The sequence below is a fragment of the Quercus robur genome, chromosome 12 (genome assembly GCF_932294415.1).
Source record: "Quercus robur chromosome 12, dhQueRobu3.1, whole genome shotgun sequence".
Lineage (NCBI taxonomy): Eukaryota > Viridiplantae > Streptophyta > Magnoliopsida > Fagales > Fagaceae > Quercus > Quercus robur.
Genome location: NC_065545.1, coordinates 38674899 through 38692494, shown reverse-complemented (window position 1 = coordinate 38692494; position 17596 = coordinate 38674899). Strand labels below are relative to the sequence as shown.

General features: G+C 31.9%; 1 protein-coding gene across 1 annotated transcript; it reads left to right on the top strand.

Annotated features, from left to right (window-relative positions):
- The first annotated feature begins 4309 nt into the window (after nucleotides 1-4309).
- Nucleotides 4310-16962, top strand: LOC126708484 (uncharacterized). The gene is made up of 8 exons (XM_050408277.1): nucleotides 4310-4396; nucleotides 5559-5645; nucleotides 7952-8053; nucleotides 9030-9194; nucleotides 9342-9395; nucleotides 9483-9629; nucleotides 15617-15708; nucleotides 16890-16962. Exons 1-8 carry the CDS (start codon nucleotides 4310-4312, stop codon nucleotides 16960-16962), a joined length of 807 nt encoding a protein of 268 aa, XP_050264234.1.
- Nucleotides 16963-17596: the final 634 nt, after the last annotated feature.

Genomic DNA, 17596 nt, shown 5'->3' with positions numbered 1-17596 from the left:
GTATTGGTGTTCATTAGGCCATTTATACTAGTTTATGAGCTACCTTGTTATTCTCTAGCTAGGTGTTGGAAATTGGCAAATTGGAAAGCCTTGAATAATATGATTAATTGACCTCACTTCTTTTCAGAGTTTATGGCTTGATTCATAGTTAAAGCATCACTTTCAAAAATTGCTTTCGAAACTCCTATTTTTGGAGCCAACATCACCATAGATCTATGTAGTTTTCTTACACAAATCCAGCTAAAACCATAAATCTAAGCTCATGTCAATGAGTGAGTAATAGAGAGATCCAGCCAAAACAACAACAACAATCAAAACCCATATAAGTTGCTGGGTTTGAAAGGGGTGGATGTGGGTGGGTCGGCCACCATGGACCCATTTCTGAACAAGGGATAGAAGGGTTTTACAAGTGGTGAAGGTGGTGCCGTGTTTTCCTATTGCGGTGGCTAGACTGGTGGTGTTGGTGGGGTTGCGATGGCGGTTGGGAAGAGAGAATGAGATATTAGAGGAAAGAGAGGGAGAGGTTAGAGAGAGAAAGATTTGGATTTTTTTTTTTTGTTGCTTTTTTAAAGCTAATTTGGCATTTTTTATGTTAACTAAAATTTTTAATATTATTTTAGAAGCCACATATGCACACCATTTGCCACATAGGAATTTCTGTTAGTGAGTTAACGATATGGACCAAATTGACTACAAGTTAAAAATAACAGGGACCAAATTGACTGCTACAAAAATATAGGGACCAAATTGATTGTGACCCTAGAATGTAGGGACCAAAATAGTGTTTTTGCCTTTATTAATATAGTCTTTTCTATATTTGATATGCTTGATGTTATTTATTTATTTTGATATATATATTAATATGATTTTGGGTTGATATAATCGGTTCTATTTGTTCTTGTGTCTTTATTTTATTCTTATGTTATATTAACATGTTATTTAAGTGATGTTAGCTTGAATATTAATATTTGTTTTGTTTAATGATTATGATTCTTGTTTGTTGTGTTAACATGATTATAGGTTAGTTTTATGTGGTTCTTAGTTTAGTACTTAGGGTTTCTAACATGCTTATTTTTTAAGACTTTTTTTTTTTTTTTAAGAAACAAACACACACACACACACAAGGGAGAGAGAAAGGGGTTCTAACACAAAGGAACACCACAACTCCACTCAAAAGCCATGATAACTTTTAAGGGAGGGAGGAGTGAGTTATGCATTTTTTTTTTAATACCTTTGTTTGTTTAAATTTGCAAAAACGTGATTTTTCGGATTTCTGTATGAAGGAATAAGAGACAAAATGTTGCATCTCTAGTTTAGTTTGTGTTATATATATATATATATATATATAGGGTTAGGTTCAAGTTACACTTGGTGTAACTCTAAACAATGTTACACCACTCAATATTTTTTAATTGGATGCGAATATTGATAAATCCACCGTTAGATTACATTATTTTCGTATATTCTTCATGCTTGCAAAATTTCAAGGTGATCAAAGATTAATAGTCATGTCATCAATCAATTGTTAAGATTCAATTTTTTATAGTTTAAAATAATGCATAAAAGATGACTTTATAGAATAAACGGTAAATAGCATCCAATTGATATGAAAATTGGCATGCATGTTAAGAACATGTAGAACATGTAATTTAACGGATGGATTTTCAAAATATTAATTTAATAACAAGTTATTAGATGGTGTAACATTGCTTAGAGTTACACCAAGTGTAACTTGAACCTAACCCATATATATATATATATATAATATGTTGTAATATATTTACCAAAATGTGCCTATTGAAAGGTCATAAACCTTCAAATTTGATATACCAAAAGGTGTCTATTGAAAGGTCATAACATTTAATATTGGTTATACCAAAAGGTGTCTATTGATCCAAAAAATGCCTATTGAATGAAAATGTGTCTATTGAATAAAAATATGTCTATTGACTGAAAAGATTCCTATTGAATGAAAATGTATCTATTGACTGAAAATGTGTCTATTGACTGAAAAAATTCCTATTAGGTGCAAAGGTGCTTATTGAAAAATGAAAATGCACAACTGTTCGTTATTTTTAAATGTATATATGACATTAATTTATGTAACTACGTGACACAATGAAGAGTAGTCAACAAAAAGTCAAAAGTTTCGCTTTTATATTATATATAGATTATTTATGTTTAATTGTTTTCCATGTTTGTTTTAGTCTTTTTTCCATGTTAGGTTTATTTTGTAGTCTTTCCTTATGTGTGTAATTTAATAGTGATCTTTTTCTTTTTTAGTATATATCTTTTTAATTCTGTTCTAATGTGTTTCCTTTTCTGTTTTTATTTGTTTCCTATAATGTTGTGATGCAATCTTTACCATGTTGTGTGTGTTATTCTTTTAAGTGAATGATGTATGTTTAGGTTAAGGATTAGAGTTCTCTTAATAAACTCTTTATTTAAACATGTCCTAGGCTCCTAGCAACACATAATGGAGGCCGGCCTACAAGCGGGACAGTCTTGGGTGCCTAACACCTTCTCAAGTCATACCAAAAAATCTGATATACAGATCTATGCATGTAAATACTAAAAGGCCCAATTTGGTTCCTAGACCTAAACTAGGTGGCGACTCCCAATTCCTCCACCACCAATCCATTCAGATGAGGCATACTTCCCAAAGGGGGACAAACCACGCAGCGTGAGTCAGGCGCGAGAAGGTGTGCTCACACATAGCCACGTAGTTTACTTAACATATCTTCCCTTTTGCCAAAAAAAAAAAAAAATGTATTTAAGGGAATTTTGGAACAGCTGAAAAGTTAATCCAAAATGGATAGTAGGTTGGAAAAATTATAGAATACTAATGCGTACTCCTGGGGAAATTATTGCCTAGTCCCGGACTACAAGATCAGCATGCTGACCTTGTAGTCCCAGTCAATAGGAGCATGCCAGCACATTAAAACTTGCTTATCTCAGTTGAATTGCCACATTAGCCCGTGTTGATGATCCTAACATCTGTTTAACCATGAAACGGTGAAAGCAAATTCAAAATTTGGGAACGTGAATGGTGGGCTCAAATTTGGGTTTAATTAATGTGCTGCAAATTTCAGAATCCATATCTCTCTCCATTTTCTCCCTTTTCTCTTCTCTTTAGCTCACTTTCTTTGTTCATTTTCTTGATTTTTTCTTCAGCTTCACCAAACTTTAAAATCCCTGTTTCTACCATACTTTTCTGTGGGACACCCATGGCCGAATCTCCATGGTTGCATCAGCCACCAAGTCCCACACCACCACCACCAGCTATGCTTGTCCATGTGACCTCCTATCTTAAAGCTTTCTCATCTCTCTCTCTAGCCCAAATGTGGCTGATTTATATTTGATTTGATTTTAATGTTGTTTTTTAAATGCACAGATGATGTTTGTGAAAATACCTATTAAAAACTTTGTTTCCAAGGATTTATAGAGTTTTATTTGAGAGCAAATATATCACCACAAATAATTAAACATTCTTCCAAAACATAAATTAAATCAAAACAAGACAAAACAAAATATACCTTTATAACTTTCTAAGTCCAGTATTTCTACCATGGTTTTACTTGAAACTAAAAAAAAAAATCGTAACTTGTTCCTTTTTGTCCGCCATTGTCTTCAATTGAGAGCTTATGTTGCTGTCAATATTCTTTATGGCTTTTAAGCCTTTGTCTTCTACTGAGAACCCTATTTATTTTATTGATGTGGGCCCAAACCTTTTAACTGAGAGTTCATGAGGGCATGCGTGAATTTATTGAAGGAGTGCCCCTGTTAAAAATTTCCAAACGTTAACAAGAGCTGGTAGTCCTGCTGAAATAAACAAGTTTTAATGTGCTGGCATGCTCTTATTGGCTGGGACTACAAGGTCAGCATGCTGACATTGTACTCCGGGACTACACAATAATTTTCCGTATTCCTAACCCATAATTCATGTAAGAGGGGGAGTACGCATTTATGGTAATCCGGGAGTAATCAATAATTACCCATTATAATGTATTTAAAACGGGTAATAACAAAAGAAGTGACCTTATATTTGTAATGACCATTAAATCTATAATAACTAAAACAACTAATATTTTCTCCTAATGATTTTTTATTTTTGGAGGGGGGGGGGGGGGGGGGGGGAGGGAGAGGGATGAGCATTAAATCTAATAATAATATATTGCTTATAATAGTTACCAAACAAGGCTCGGTTTATGTCTAGTAGGTTACAACACGTATTTATAGGTTAGGAACATGGGAAGATGAATCAAAAGGACGGTAATATTGTATGTTGAGTGCTGGCTTACGAGTAAATATGGGTTTACATCTCTTAGTAGTTCTAAGTCTTTGTTTGTGCTACAAAGCTGTTGGAGAAGGAATAACCAATGTGAAGCCAATTCAGGTACTTACATTTAAGTTTTTAAAAACTAATATCGTATTTAGAGATTGTTTTCAAATACTGTACAATGTTTTTATTCCTGGTGAGACCTTTATATGTTTACAAGCAAAAAATCATGCTTAAAATATGGGAGAAAATGGGCTTTTGCCCTTTTTTTAAAAAATATCCAGTAAAAAAATTATTATTATTATTTTTTTTTTCTGAAACTCGAGTTCCATGAACTTGAGTACTTTACATGGAACTCGAGTTCATGGAACTCGATTTCCAAATTTTTTTTTCTAAGTCCATGTTCACTATAACTTGATGTTCCAAAAACTGAGTTATATATTTGAAACTAATTAAGGGCATTTCCCTAATTAGTTTCAGACATGGGGCATTTTGCTGGATATTTTAAAAAGAAAGGACAAAAGCCCATTTTCTCCTTAAAATATGTATATGTTTCGTTTCGTTGAAGATTTTTTTTAAAATATCTAAAAGCGTTGATATAAAGAATAATTGAAAAAAAAGTACATAGTGGTATGTATAAGTAAATTACAAATTTCGATAAATAATTCAATTTAGTTCATAATTATGTTGTTTTGATTGAAGTTCTTATATATGAAGGTTTTTTTCAAGAAAAATAACAAACAATATTATTCATTTATATTTTTATTTATAATTTTAAAATTTTATTTTTTTACTAAATCATATGTGTGTAGAAAAAGGTAGTGAAATTTGTCTTTTGTTTTAAGTATATAGGAATAAACAGATACTGTCAAATACAAATAATATTTTACTCAAACGGATCATTAGTATTTATTTTTATTGATCTAACAATTAACACAAGCTATTTGGATAAGAGAGTGAATAATTATCCAAATGTAAGATTGCCTTGATATATAAATAGAAATAAAATTTGAGATGTCAAACCATCAATGGCATATATGACAGATATAGTTTTAATGGTAATAAGCATATTTATAATTGACACTAGGAAAACCCAGGCATGCATTTCTTGATAAGAATTTGTTTACAAATTTAGCAGGAAAATATAATAAATTAGATTACTAAAGTCAATTTTCTATTTTTCTCATCTACTTGCTTCAGATATATTAAAATCTATTGTTATATTAACCATTTTTATTTCAAAGATCCAAGACTGATTTTTTTTCTTTCACTTGTACAGCAAAGAGATGACCGTGAATTTGATTGTGTGGATATATACAAGCAACCGGCTTTTGATCATCCTTTACTTAAGAATCACAAAATTCAGGCACCACTTGATCCCTCGTATTTTGTTTTCCTTTATTTTTTTATTTTTCTAAAAATTAAAATAATGTTCTAAATAATTAGGATTCCACAATATCTGCTTAACAAACTTCTTGCAAATAAAGCCCTAAAGTTAGGATTTTTTTTTTTTTTTTTTGACAAATGAGAGTATTCAAACCTCTTCAAGTATCTATATATTTCTTTGAGAATATGCAGTCCCCCCATCCCACGCACACTAAGTTATTACAGGGAGTTTTGGATATCATGAGACCTTAGAAATCGCTAAATTGACTCCTTAGGGTTAAGTTAGAATTTCAAAAATGATTAATTTTATGTATTTGACCGTATTACTTAAAGTTTTTAATTAATTTATAATTTGGAACACCTAAATAGTGGATAGCAAAGAGTGATAATTTTCCTAATGGTAGCAATTGTATAGATTATTGGTAGACTATGCAAATTTATCATTCGTGAGTGCCTTATTTTATAGAAAAAAAAATCATAGTTTGTCATTTTTTTAATGTATTTTTTGTATGTATAATGCAATAAATTTATTTGATGTTTCATTTTTCAAATCATATACTTTATGATACAACTTATGTTCTTAAAATTATGTGTCTCCAAATTCTACTACAAATATAAAATTCTATTACCATATAATTAAAATAAATTTAAAATTCATTTTATCAATCAAGTCTCAACAATTAGCGATCACACTCTAAAATAGGGATGTTCACCAAAACGTACAAACCACAAAAATCGCACAAAAACTACTCATAAAATGAAATAACCGCACCACACTGCAAGTAACAATGCACCGCATCGCATGATGCAGTGCAGTTTGCAATTTTATAATAAGAAAATCACACAAACCGCACCGCACCCTCTCTATATATTAATATATTTATTTATTTTTAATATTAAATATATTATTAATAGTTTAATAACCTTAACTTTCAAAAAAAAAAGGTTTGATAACTCTAGCAAGTGTTGACTAAAGAAAGCCAGCCCAAAATGAAGAAAAAGTAGCTCAATAGTTTAAAATTTGGTTCAAAATAAAGGGAAAAATTAGTTTTGAGCTAGGTAGGAAAAGCCCAAAATTTGAAAAATATGCCGAGTTCAAACCGTTCATACCGCATCTTATACATCGCACCACACATGTGACTACAAAAATAAGATACAATGTAATTATAGTTTTAGCTAAACTGCATCGCAAAAGGCTATGCTAAAATGGCCCAAAACCACACCGCAAACACCCCTACAACATTCTTTACCATCTATCATCAGACCAAAACACTAATCAGTTTTTGATGTAGGCGGAGATTGAACCCCAGATCTCTTATAAAACCATCAAAGACTTTACCAGTTGAGTTAACTAAAACCCACAAAATAGTATCTTATTAATTGTTAATAAAAGCAATTAATTTTTAAATTAATGTCATTACTTTTTATAGTTGTTAGAATCTAATTATTTAATATCATTAGCGTCCTCTCGATCAAATTTAGATCTTCTACTCACTCAAAAGAACTATATTACTTCTCCGTTATTCATAATTTTTTAATTACAATTACTTTATTCTTATTTAATTTTTAATTCGTGCTGAGTAGTTTTATTTTATTCTAATTATATAGAATTTTAGTTCATTTAAATTAACATATTAATTTACCAAACTTCATTTAAAATTAACTTTCACAAAAATAAAATTCCCTCCAACTTAGTTCATAAAATTATTTGGATCCAGTTTTCCCATTTTCTTATTATTTTAATGTACAAATAATTCAATTGAAGACTTAGAGTTACCCATGGGCTTACCCAACTGTACCGTGGGGCGTGGGACAATGACTGCTACATGTGAGTCCCCTTTTTTTTGTCTCAGAAAATTTAAAAAAGAAAAAAAAAAGAAAAAAAAAAAAAAAAGAAAAAGAAAAAGACTTAAGAGTTATTACTTTGAACCTCAAATGGACAGCTTACAAAGTTGCCAATTTGGGTTGTGTTGGTTCGGCCTTCGCTCTCACAGCCCAAAATGCCAATAGCAAATGTTGGAAATATTCAGATAGCCAAAAAGATTCAAGTTAATTATTTGCTTGAGAACAGTATCTTATTGTGATTTCTAGTTTTCTATGGTCTTTGTCTCCACAGTTAAGGTTGTTCTGCACATATTGCTTAGATACCTGTGACTTGTACTAAGTAAACATTTTTATTTTCCCTCTTTACTTTTATTTTTTTTTGGGTGTGTATTTTGTATTTACCAATTTAGATTTAACTTTTATTGTTTACTAAACTAACATGCAATTAGTTTAACTTTACAGATGGCTCCAAGTTTTTCTGGAAATGTGCTGAATAATTACGACACCAAAATTGGTAAATTTTCCAAAATTGGCCTTCAAGATGAAGGTTGTCCACCAGGAATGGTACCTATTATGAAGATTAAATCCAATCACCTAAGAAATGAGTATTCTCACTCAAAATATCATTCTAAAAATTTTACAGACGATAACCCGAGCCAACAAGTAAGTTAACTATTTATATTCACTTTTTATTACTATAAAACACAAATATATTTAAATGGAATATTCCGTACGTGCTCAAATTCTTATGTTTTATTTATTTTTTTCTTTTCTATTTCAATGACCTTGTGGTTTAGTGGCACTTTTTTCACCTAACCTATATCACTTGCCTGTCATATGATATGAATGACCACCTGTCTATAATGGCAAAAATCCAATTTAAAGACAAAACTTGGATTTTGACTATGAATAAACGAGGCTGTCCTAAAAGCATCATTTGTTTCTTATACAATCAACAACGTTTGAGTTTGTGAATATAATAATTGGGTAAATTGTATGCTAAAACTCTATAGCATACAATAAATTTTACAGATAATATATATCATTAGCTAATATTATAAGGCCAAAAGGTGTTAGTGGAATTATAAAACTCTTAACAGTTGGCATTACAAATGCTTTATAATGTAGAACATCATTAGTCTAAAATAAAAAATAATTAAATTTTTTGTAGGTATATTTTTTTCTCAATAATTATAATCTTCAAAATTTAACATGCATTCTACGATTCGAATGCAATGTTCTCTTATTTATTTGTTTCTTTAAATTTTTGTAACCACCCTCCACTCTCTGGATATCAATCTATACCTACCAGTATCACCTCCTAGTTAACATTGTCAAATCTTTAAATGAATTTTTTTGGTATGTCATGTATTGACATAAAATGATAAAAACACTGAATTTTATAGGGGAACTTTAACATTAATAAAATATAATTTTCTAATTCACAGTATTTAAATGGTGGCTATTGATGGCACAATTATGTTAAACTAGATGTAGTTCATAAGCTAATTCTTTTTTCTTTTCTTTTTTTGGTTTCTAGTTTGCTACATATCACACAAAATCGAATAATAGAATTAATCATGGTGCTCGGGCGATCATCTCTTTGGAAAATCCAAGTGTGGAAATGGGCCAATACAGTATGGCTCAAATTTGGGTTCAAAAGGGACAATTCAATGGACTTGAAAGCATACAAGCCGGTTGGGCAGTAAGTGACAAAATGTATTTCTGTGTCTCTTGAATAATCAGTTCAATATATATACATAGATTGATGTCATTAATAATATAACCTTTCTTTATATTCCATATTACACTGTTAGAAAGGATTTTTATATCATGGTATTGACATTCATAGGTGGATCCAGTGTTATACGGTGATAGTCGTACACGAATAACAACATATTGGACAGTAAGAACCAAATCATTTTCATTCTTACCTATAGTGTTTATAAGTACTTTCATGAATATATCCCTACTTTCGCTTATATGTTTACAGGTAGACAACTTTGGGAAAACTGGTTGTTTCAATTCTGAATGCCCTGGGTTTGTACAAGTGCATCCTCGTCTTCACCCTGGTTCGCCTTTCGCCAATATTTCTGTATTTCAAGGACAACAATTCGTTACTGATATTTTGATAGCTCAGGTAATACATTGTCCATTAAAGTGAGAAATCATGCTATGATACATCATTCTTTTATTATATAAATCATTTATGATATTATTTTTCATTTAAAATATTTACTAATAGAACTTCAACAAAATTGTAAGTGTCATTTTTTTTCTATATAGGATAGAATTTCAACTTATGACGGTTACTTCATAATGATTGTTTTTTATCATCAAGCCAAGACAACAAATTGTTTTTGGTGTTGACGGAGTTTGAACTCCGAATTTATATTTACTAACAAGATATTTTACCAATTGAGCTAACATAAACTCATAGATGTCATTTTACTTTACTAATAAAGCCAATATATTTTTTTAAAACATAACGAATCACACCTATATCATTAGACAATGGTTGAAGGGAAAAGAGAATACTATGTCTCATTAAATAGCCCAAATACCTAAGAGACAATCCTATGGACCAAGAAAAAAAAAAGTGGAAACAATCACATTGATAGTAATTTCTCATAAAATTATATGTATATTATAATTATTGAAAAAAAAATACTAAACCAAAGATTTTTTGCTTAAATGCGAAAATGTTTGTACTTTTTGATTGACATTGAAGCACTCAATGAGAATTTGTTTTGTAGCACTCAATGAGAATTTGTTTAATAAAAGAAAGTATGATAAAGGAAAGATTCAAAACTTGGATGCATTTATTTTTTACCTTAAATTTTTACTTATGATACACTAAGTGTGCTCTCTATAGTCACAACCGATTCACCAAAACAGAGACATAGACTTTGAGTTTGACGGTAGAAAGTGAAAGCGCAAATGATAGAATCAATTTATGCTCTGTTTGTTTCAGTAATGATGTTTTCTAGAAAATTAATCGTTTTTCAAGAAGCATTTTCTATAAAACTATCTCATTTTCCAATGTTTGATGGTAACTTTAAATGAGTTAAAAAAAAATAAATAAATAAATAACCCTCCTAACTTCCCTTATTTAGCTTACCGTGAGATAGAGTTGTTTTCCAAAAAAATTTAATGGAAAAAAATTTCTAAAAATAAGCCATACTTTTTATATTGACCAAAAATAATTTTCCTCTAACTTATCTTTTTTTATGCGACCAAATACTGGAAAACACGGAAAATTATCTTTACACAAAGTTTTCCATCGAAACAAACAAAACGTTACAAAAAAAACACTGGAACCTTTTTTTGCTTTACCACATAATAAGTACAAAAAATAAAATAAAGGCTAGATTGCAAACTACACCCTTAAAGTTTGAGAGTGTTTGAATTTTACACCCAGAAGTTTGATGGTATTTGGATTTTATACCCTGACGTTTCAAAATTTGAATTTTACCCCCCAACATTTTAGGGCTGTTTGGATTCTATTCCATAAAGTTTAGGGGCATTTGGATTTTATACTCTGAACTTGAGAATGTAAAATCCAAACACTCTCAAATTTTATGGGTAAAATCTAAATTTTGAAATTTCAAGGTGTAAAATCTAAACACTCTCAAATCTCATCCCTAAAGTTTGGGTTCAATTCCATGTTGCCCACATGTTACAAATCTTGGCTCTAGTATGTATATGCTTGCATTGATTGGTAACAGTAATTGCCCAGGCCAAGCATACACATGTCTTACTTTATACTTATAGCCCGGTAGCATGCATACACCCACACCTTGGCCAGTACTATAAAGAACAAAGTTTGGAGAGAAACCCTTCAAGGTTATCGTATATCTCTTTTTTTGGTGTGAATTTTGAAAATTTAACCGCTGCAGTTTATGTGTTCCTTATGTTCTTAACATGCATATCAAATTTCTTTCAAATTAGTTGTTATTTATTATTCGATCAATAAACTTATTTTTTTATTCACAATTTTAGATAATAAAAACTTGAAATTTTAACATTTGATTGATGACGTAGCAATTGATTTTTGATCTTAAAATTTTGCAAGCATGAATGATATAATAAGAACATGCAATCCAACGGTTAGATTTTCAAAATTCACATTCAATATAAAAATATATGATAAGTTTGAAGGGTTTCTCTCCAAACTAGTTTGGAGAGAAACTTTGTTCATTCTTAACATATATATCTGAAGCTACCCAGTCTGCGATGCTTATGACATCCCAGTTCGCATGCATAATTGCACATTTATGTAGCAAAACCTTGTCCTATTACTATTTGTACAATTTTGCATCCCTACCCACAAAAAAATCCATATATGAAGCTACCCAATTTGCGATGCTTATGACATCAATTCACATGCACAATCGCACACTTATGCAACAAAACCTTGTCCTATTACTATTTGTACAACTTTGCATCCCTACCCACAAAATCGCATTGTTATGTCACTGGCTTTTGATTTGGTCAATTTAGTAGACCTTGTCCTAAAATCTCTCTCTCTCATATAATATGAGATTAAGCAGTGACTTTGTTCTAGAGAAATTTAGATTTCTCTTCATGTGATTTTGGTGAGAGAACTCTTTGGGTGTATTTGGAGTTTAGATTTTGTGGAAGTGCCTTTGTGTTTAGTGCTTTCAGTGAGAGAGCTTTATGGGTGTATTTGGGGTTTGGAACCCTGTAAATCTTTATGCTTTGTGTAATTGTCTTTTCCATTTTGCATAACATACTATTATTTGGTTACACACCTAATAAATAAGTATCAAATGCATGTTTCGTTGCATTGTAGATGTATTAAATAGTAGCTTACATGGCAAGTTTTAATTGGTAGAACATAAAATGGAACACAAAAAGTGGTACAAAAGATTTGTATTATTTGCTTTCCTACACTCTGCTGCAAAAAAGACTGCTAATTTGTTTGCTGCTTCTAATAATGCTTTTCATTTTAATCAAAGTCATTTTCATTTTATTTTAGTTAAATTTTTCACATTTCAATGATTTTTTCTTCTAAATTTTAAAGATAACATCTAAGACTTATAGTATCAAAATATTCTCATTTGTTGACGTTTCTTATACTTCATGCAGGATAAAACAAGCGGTCATTGGTGGTTTACACTGGATAATCAAAAAATAGGATATTGGCCCAAAAATATTTTCACTCTCTTAGCCAATGAGGCTCGCTTTTTTCAATTTGGGGGCGAGGCATATAGGAATATAAATAAGCCGTGTCCACCGATGGGGAATGGTCATTTTCCAAGCAGGGTTTTGAAAGAATCAAGTTATTTTGTACAAATGCAATCTGTCAGTCCAGCATACAATTTATTGGATATAGACCCCATTATTATGGATAAGACCATTAGCAATGTAGGATATGACTTGGTACCTTGGGGAAATCAAGGTGGAAATTTGAAAATTGCCATGACATATGGGGGACCTGGAGGGAATTGTGGTCAATAATAGTTGGTGTATGCAAAATACAAATAAGTTGGTGTATGCAAAATACAAATAAAAGGAACAAATGTACTTGGTCTTATGCCTATGACACAAGAGTGTTCAATGGCCTGTTTGGATAAGTTGTTTTAAAAGGTACATTTTCAAAAAATAGCGTTTTTAAAATGAGCATTTTGAAAACTCAGTTTTTAAAGTTACATTTGAGCATTTGGTAAAACATGTTGCTCTAAAATTGTTGTTTTGAAAAAATTACAAAAAAGGACACGACAGGCTATGCTATAATGATAATAATAAGAGTAGTAATATATATTTTTTATTTAATAATTCAATAATAAGAAAACGTCCCATAAAATGGAACCATATTATAATAATAAAAAATTACACAAGGACACCTAATTTTTATCTTTCCCAATGTCTGTCTCCTACTACCTCAAGCTTCTTCTCCTTCACTTGTTGGGTAGCTGGACAAAAATCCTCTACTGCCAATCACATGGTCCGCATCTAACCTTAGTAATTTCTAAAAAAATCGTTCAATTGCATCCAAGTTTCTCCAGAGTCATCTTCTTTGCGTCACCCACAACCTCATCCCATACCAAAGTAATTTTTGCTTGCGCTCCAATTTTTGCATGCCCAAAATATTCAGTTAATGAAAAAAGCTAGAGAGAAGAAATTTCATCAAAGCCGAGCAAAATTAGATAGTGACAAGGCCTAGAGGAGATAGATGATAGCAAGGTTGCGCCCACAGGTAGCAGGCAAGACATTATTATTTGAGGTTATTTTAGGAATTTCAAGCTTCAACCAACTATGATAGTTGCGTTTTTTACTTGGTTTTTTAAAAAGCTATCCACCGTTGTGCTTTGCAAACGTGAATTTTCAGAGTTTTAAAAAACGTAGGGCCCGTTTGGTTATAGAGTTCAAAAATTATTGTTTAAAAAGATGTGAAAATTGTAGTTTAAAAAGTGTTATTGAAATACATGTTTTTAGTGTTTATAAAACAAAAAAATGTGTTTGGTATCATGGTTTAAATAACATGTTTCAGTGTTCAAAAACATAAAATATGTGTTTGGTATGTGTGTGTTAGATGGTAAAAAAAAGCTGAACAAAGTACAAAATAAATATTTTTTAAATCGGCAAAGTACAAAAAAAAATATAAAATATTGTTTAAATGCTGCCGGGTTGTGTCTGTGTGGGTGAAAAAGCTGACCGGTACTGTTCAACTTAATTACAAAAATGCCACTCAGCAATGGTTTTTGTTGTTCAAAATCAGTCCCAAGCTTATTTCAAAAACTATTGTTTTAAACATATGTTTTGAGCAATATTTTTTAAACAATACTTTTTGAAATCAATGACCAAACATATTTTTTTTGTTTTTGAACAATATTGTTTAGTGTTTAAACACTAAACAATATGTTTTGAAATCAATGACCAAACACCCTCGTAATTTTTCAAAAAACGTAATGCCAAACGCATAGCTTCTAGTGTTTTTTTAAATCAAAAACGCAAGTTTTCATTTAGAAAACGCCCCACCAAATGGAGCCAAAGAGTAATAATTTGCTAATGGTAGGGGTTTATGATGACTATGGAAGGGTGATTTGACAGTGAATGACTGTTTTTTGAATGGTAAAATAAGAGTTTTAGTATGGATTTCATGGGTTTTTGGGGATGAGTGGCTACTTTAGCAAAAGTACTCCAAAATGACACTCTAATAAGTACAATATTATTAGTGCAACTGCATCAATTGATGCAAAGTCTCGCAAAATAGAAAAAATTTACTCATTTTACACATTTTGAACAAAAAAAAATACCCACATCAGTGGGTGTAAAATTGTGCATTTATGCAAAATTGCTACAGTAACCGTGCATATATATTGTAGCTGTGCATATCATTATTTTATATATTTTTTCTCTCACCTCTCTTCTTTCTCCATTTGACTTCTCTCTTTCCCTCTCCCTCTTCCTCTGAACAGAACAAAACTGATCGACCACCGACCACCTAATTCAGCAACCCACCACCACCCAATCCAGTAACCTACCACCACCATCACCATTACAAGATTGCAATACATAATAAACCAACCAAAAACTCAAAGGAAAATCAAATAACCCATACACGGACACACAATAGAGACGTAGAGAGGGAGAGATCTGACCGAGATCAACTGTGGCAGAGATCAGTTGTGGTGGGTCTTTCTCTTTCACACTTTCACTTCACTGACTCCCCCTCTTTCCTTCTCAACCTAGGGTTTTAAAGACTTGGGCTTTGGTATTTTTTTTCTTTCAATTCCATCCCCCAATTCCCAAATCAAAACCCAGACAGCATAAACAATCACAGATCGTGTTTCATTGAAGTGGGCCACGTATTCAGCGACGACTTGATGACCAATAACAAAGCCAGAGAGACAATTTGAGTGAGTATAGGTACATTGTACACTTTACCAAACCAGAAAAACACCATAGCCTACTTGACAACTTCAGAGGGAGCACAGGGTAAAAGACTAAAAAGTCATGCGCGGTTGTTGATCTCGGTTAGAGAAACCTTAAAAATTCAAGTTCTTGATCTTGGTTGTTGATGATTTTTGAAGGTTTTGATGGTGTTGATGATTTTGATGATTTTTGGGGTTTGATGATTTTTATTCTTTGTTTGATCAGTGGGTGAAGGGAGAGCCTGATGATGGTGCACAGTCTGCAGTGGCTATGCTTGATGATGGTGGATTGATCGTTGATGGTGGCTTGGGTTGTGTGTGAGTGGATTTCAAGAGAAGAGATAAGTGTGAAGAGTGAAGGAAATAATAAAAAATTGTAAAAGAATGAATATTTTATTGAATAAATGTGTAGAATAGACAAACTAATGTGGGTGTTTTGTAAAAGGGCAAAACTTAGATACAGTACCTTAAGTATCCCTTTTAAAATTGAGCCACCTGTCTTATTAAAATAACTTAGCTAATGGTGTTAACACCCTCTCTTTCTCTAATTCTATTAACTATATACCTCCATCATTTCACTCTCATCTCAAACTTGAAGATCTCTCCACCACTGAATCTCCATGGCTACTGTCAAGGGCGGCCACAACAGGCCACTATTAGCCACTCTCATAGTCTCTTTTGGGTTTGCCCTTCTCGCTGAAGTCTAGCCTAGGACCCAAGGCTAAAAGCCTAAAACCCATAAGCTTTGCAACCATCGGAAGCACACCGATGATGCGGTGGCCGCCAATCGTCCTCCTCCTCCTCTTCTTTTTCTTTGTTTGTTCTTTAGTTTTCCTTTAATTTATCTTTTCTCCTCTCCTCGTTTGATTTTATGTGGATTTGGGGATTGGGTTTATTTTGGTTGTTAGGACATGATGGTTTTGGTTGGATTCCAAACATGGGATTTTTGGGTATGGTCATTCATAGATCTGTGATTACATGAAATTGTTCATTGTTCGTTCAAGTTCTTTGCTTCTTTAACTATGTCCCTAGCCACAGACAAGAAGCAACAAACCTTTAGTTGACAACGCAGTGCACATAATTAAGTCAACCTTTTTGTTCTTCTAATCTTGATTTCTGATGTGCATGAAATATATACAATAAAGTACTCACATATCTACATATTTAGCCTTACTTTTATGTTATTTTGTGACTGATTATATAATATCTTTGTGTTGCAGGTAACAAGGGCTTTACATTACATGCAAAGTGGGGCTAGGCCAATTGAATCAAGCCAACTTACATCCAGATAGGCATGAATTCAAGAAAAGACCAACCCAATTAAATTTAAGTCTAATTGGAGTAAGAAATCAAAGAAAATTTGCACCAAATCCAAGTCCAATTCGGATTAGGATTCCAGCCTGCATGAAATATATACAATAAATTACTCACATATCTACATATTTAGCCTTACTTTTATATTATTTTGTGACTAATTATATAATATCTTTGTGTTGCAGGCAACAAGGGCTTTACATGCAAAGTGGGGCTAGGCCAATTGAATCAAGCCAACTTACATCCAAACTGGCATGAATTCAAGAAAAGACCAACCTAATTAAATTTAAGTCCAATTGGAGCAAGAAATCAAAGGAAATTTGCACCAAATCCAAGTCCAATTCGGATTAGGATTCCAGCCTGCACATCAGTTAGTATTTTTGGCATAACTTTTGGCTCAGATATCCAATTGAGATGATTCAAATTGGGCTGGAACTTTAACTTAAAGGGCTACAACTTTGTAGTTACCAAAAGTCAGAATTATGAATTTAAATGGGCCAAAATCGTCGGTTAAGTGAAGCCTAAAAATCTGAGATTTTCTCCAAATAGGAATTCAACTTGTAATAGGATTCCTTGACCTATTTAAAGGCTCTCTCGGGCAAAATTTAGAGAGGCTAGTGCTAGGGCTGAGGGCTGAATGCATGGAGAGCTGCGGCTGTGGCTACCTCTTTGGTTTTCTTCCATGATAGTTAGTTTTATTTATTTGTCTAATTTAATGCTTAGTATTTTATTGTTTTGTGTTTTCTTAAAATTACTGTGAGTAGCTAAATTTATAATTAGGGTTGAGGATGAAACCTTGTTAAGGATTATCAGTAATATTTATGTGATTTGATTTTTCCCACAATAATTGTTCTTTAATGATTTAAATTGTTCTTGCTTCATATCAATTGAC

Excerpts from the sequence above, each read along its gene's own strand:
- LOC126708484 (XM_050408277.1), top strand. The coding sequence starts at position 4,310 with ATGGGTTTACATCTCTTAGTAGTTCTAAGTCTTTGTTTGTGCTACAAA. Across the intron at positions 8,054-9,029 it reads AAGGTTGTCCACCAGGAATG|TTTGCTACATATCACACAAA; the intron begins GTACCTATTATG and ends TTTGGTTTCTAG. Across the intron at positions 15,709-16,889 it reads GATGGTGGCTTGGGTTGTGT|GCAACAAGGGCTTTACATGC; the intron begins GTGAGTGGATTT and ends TTTGTGTTGCAG.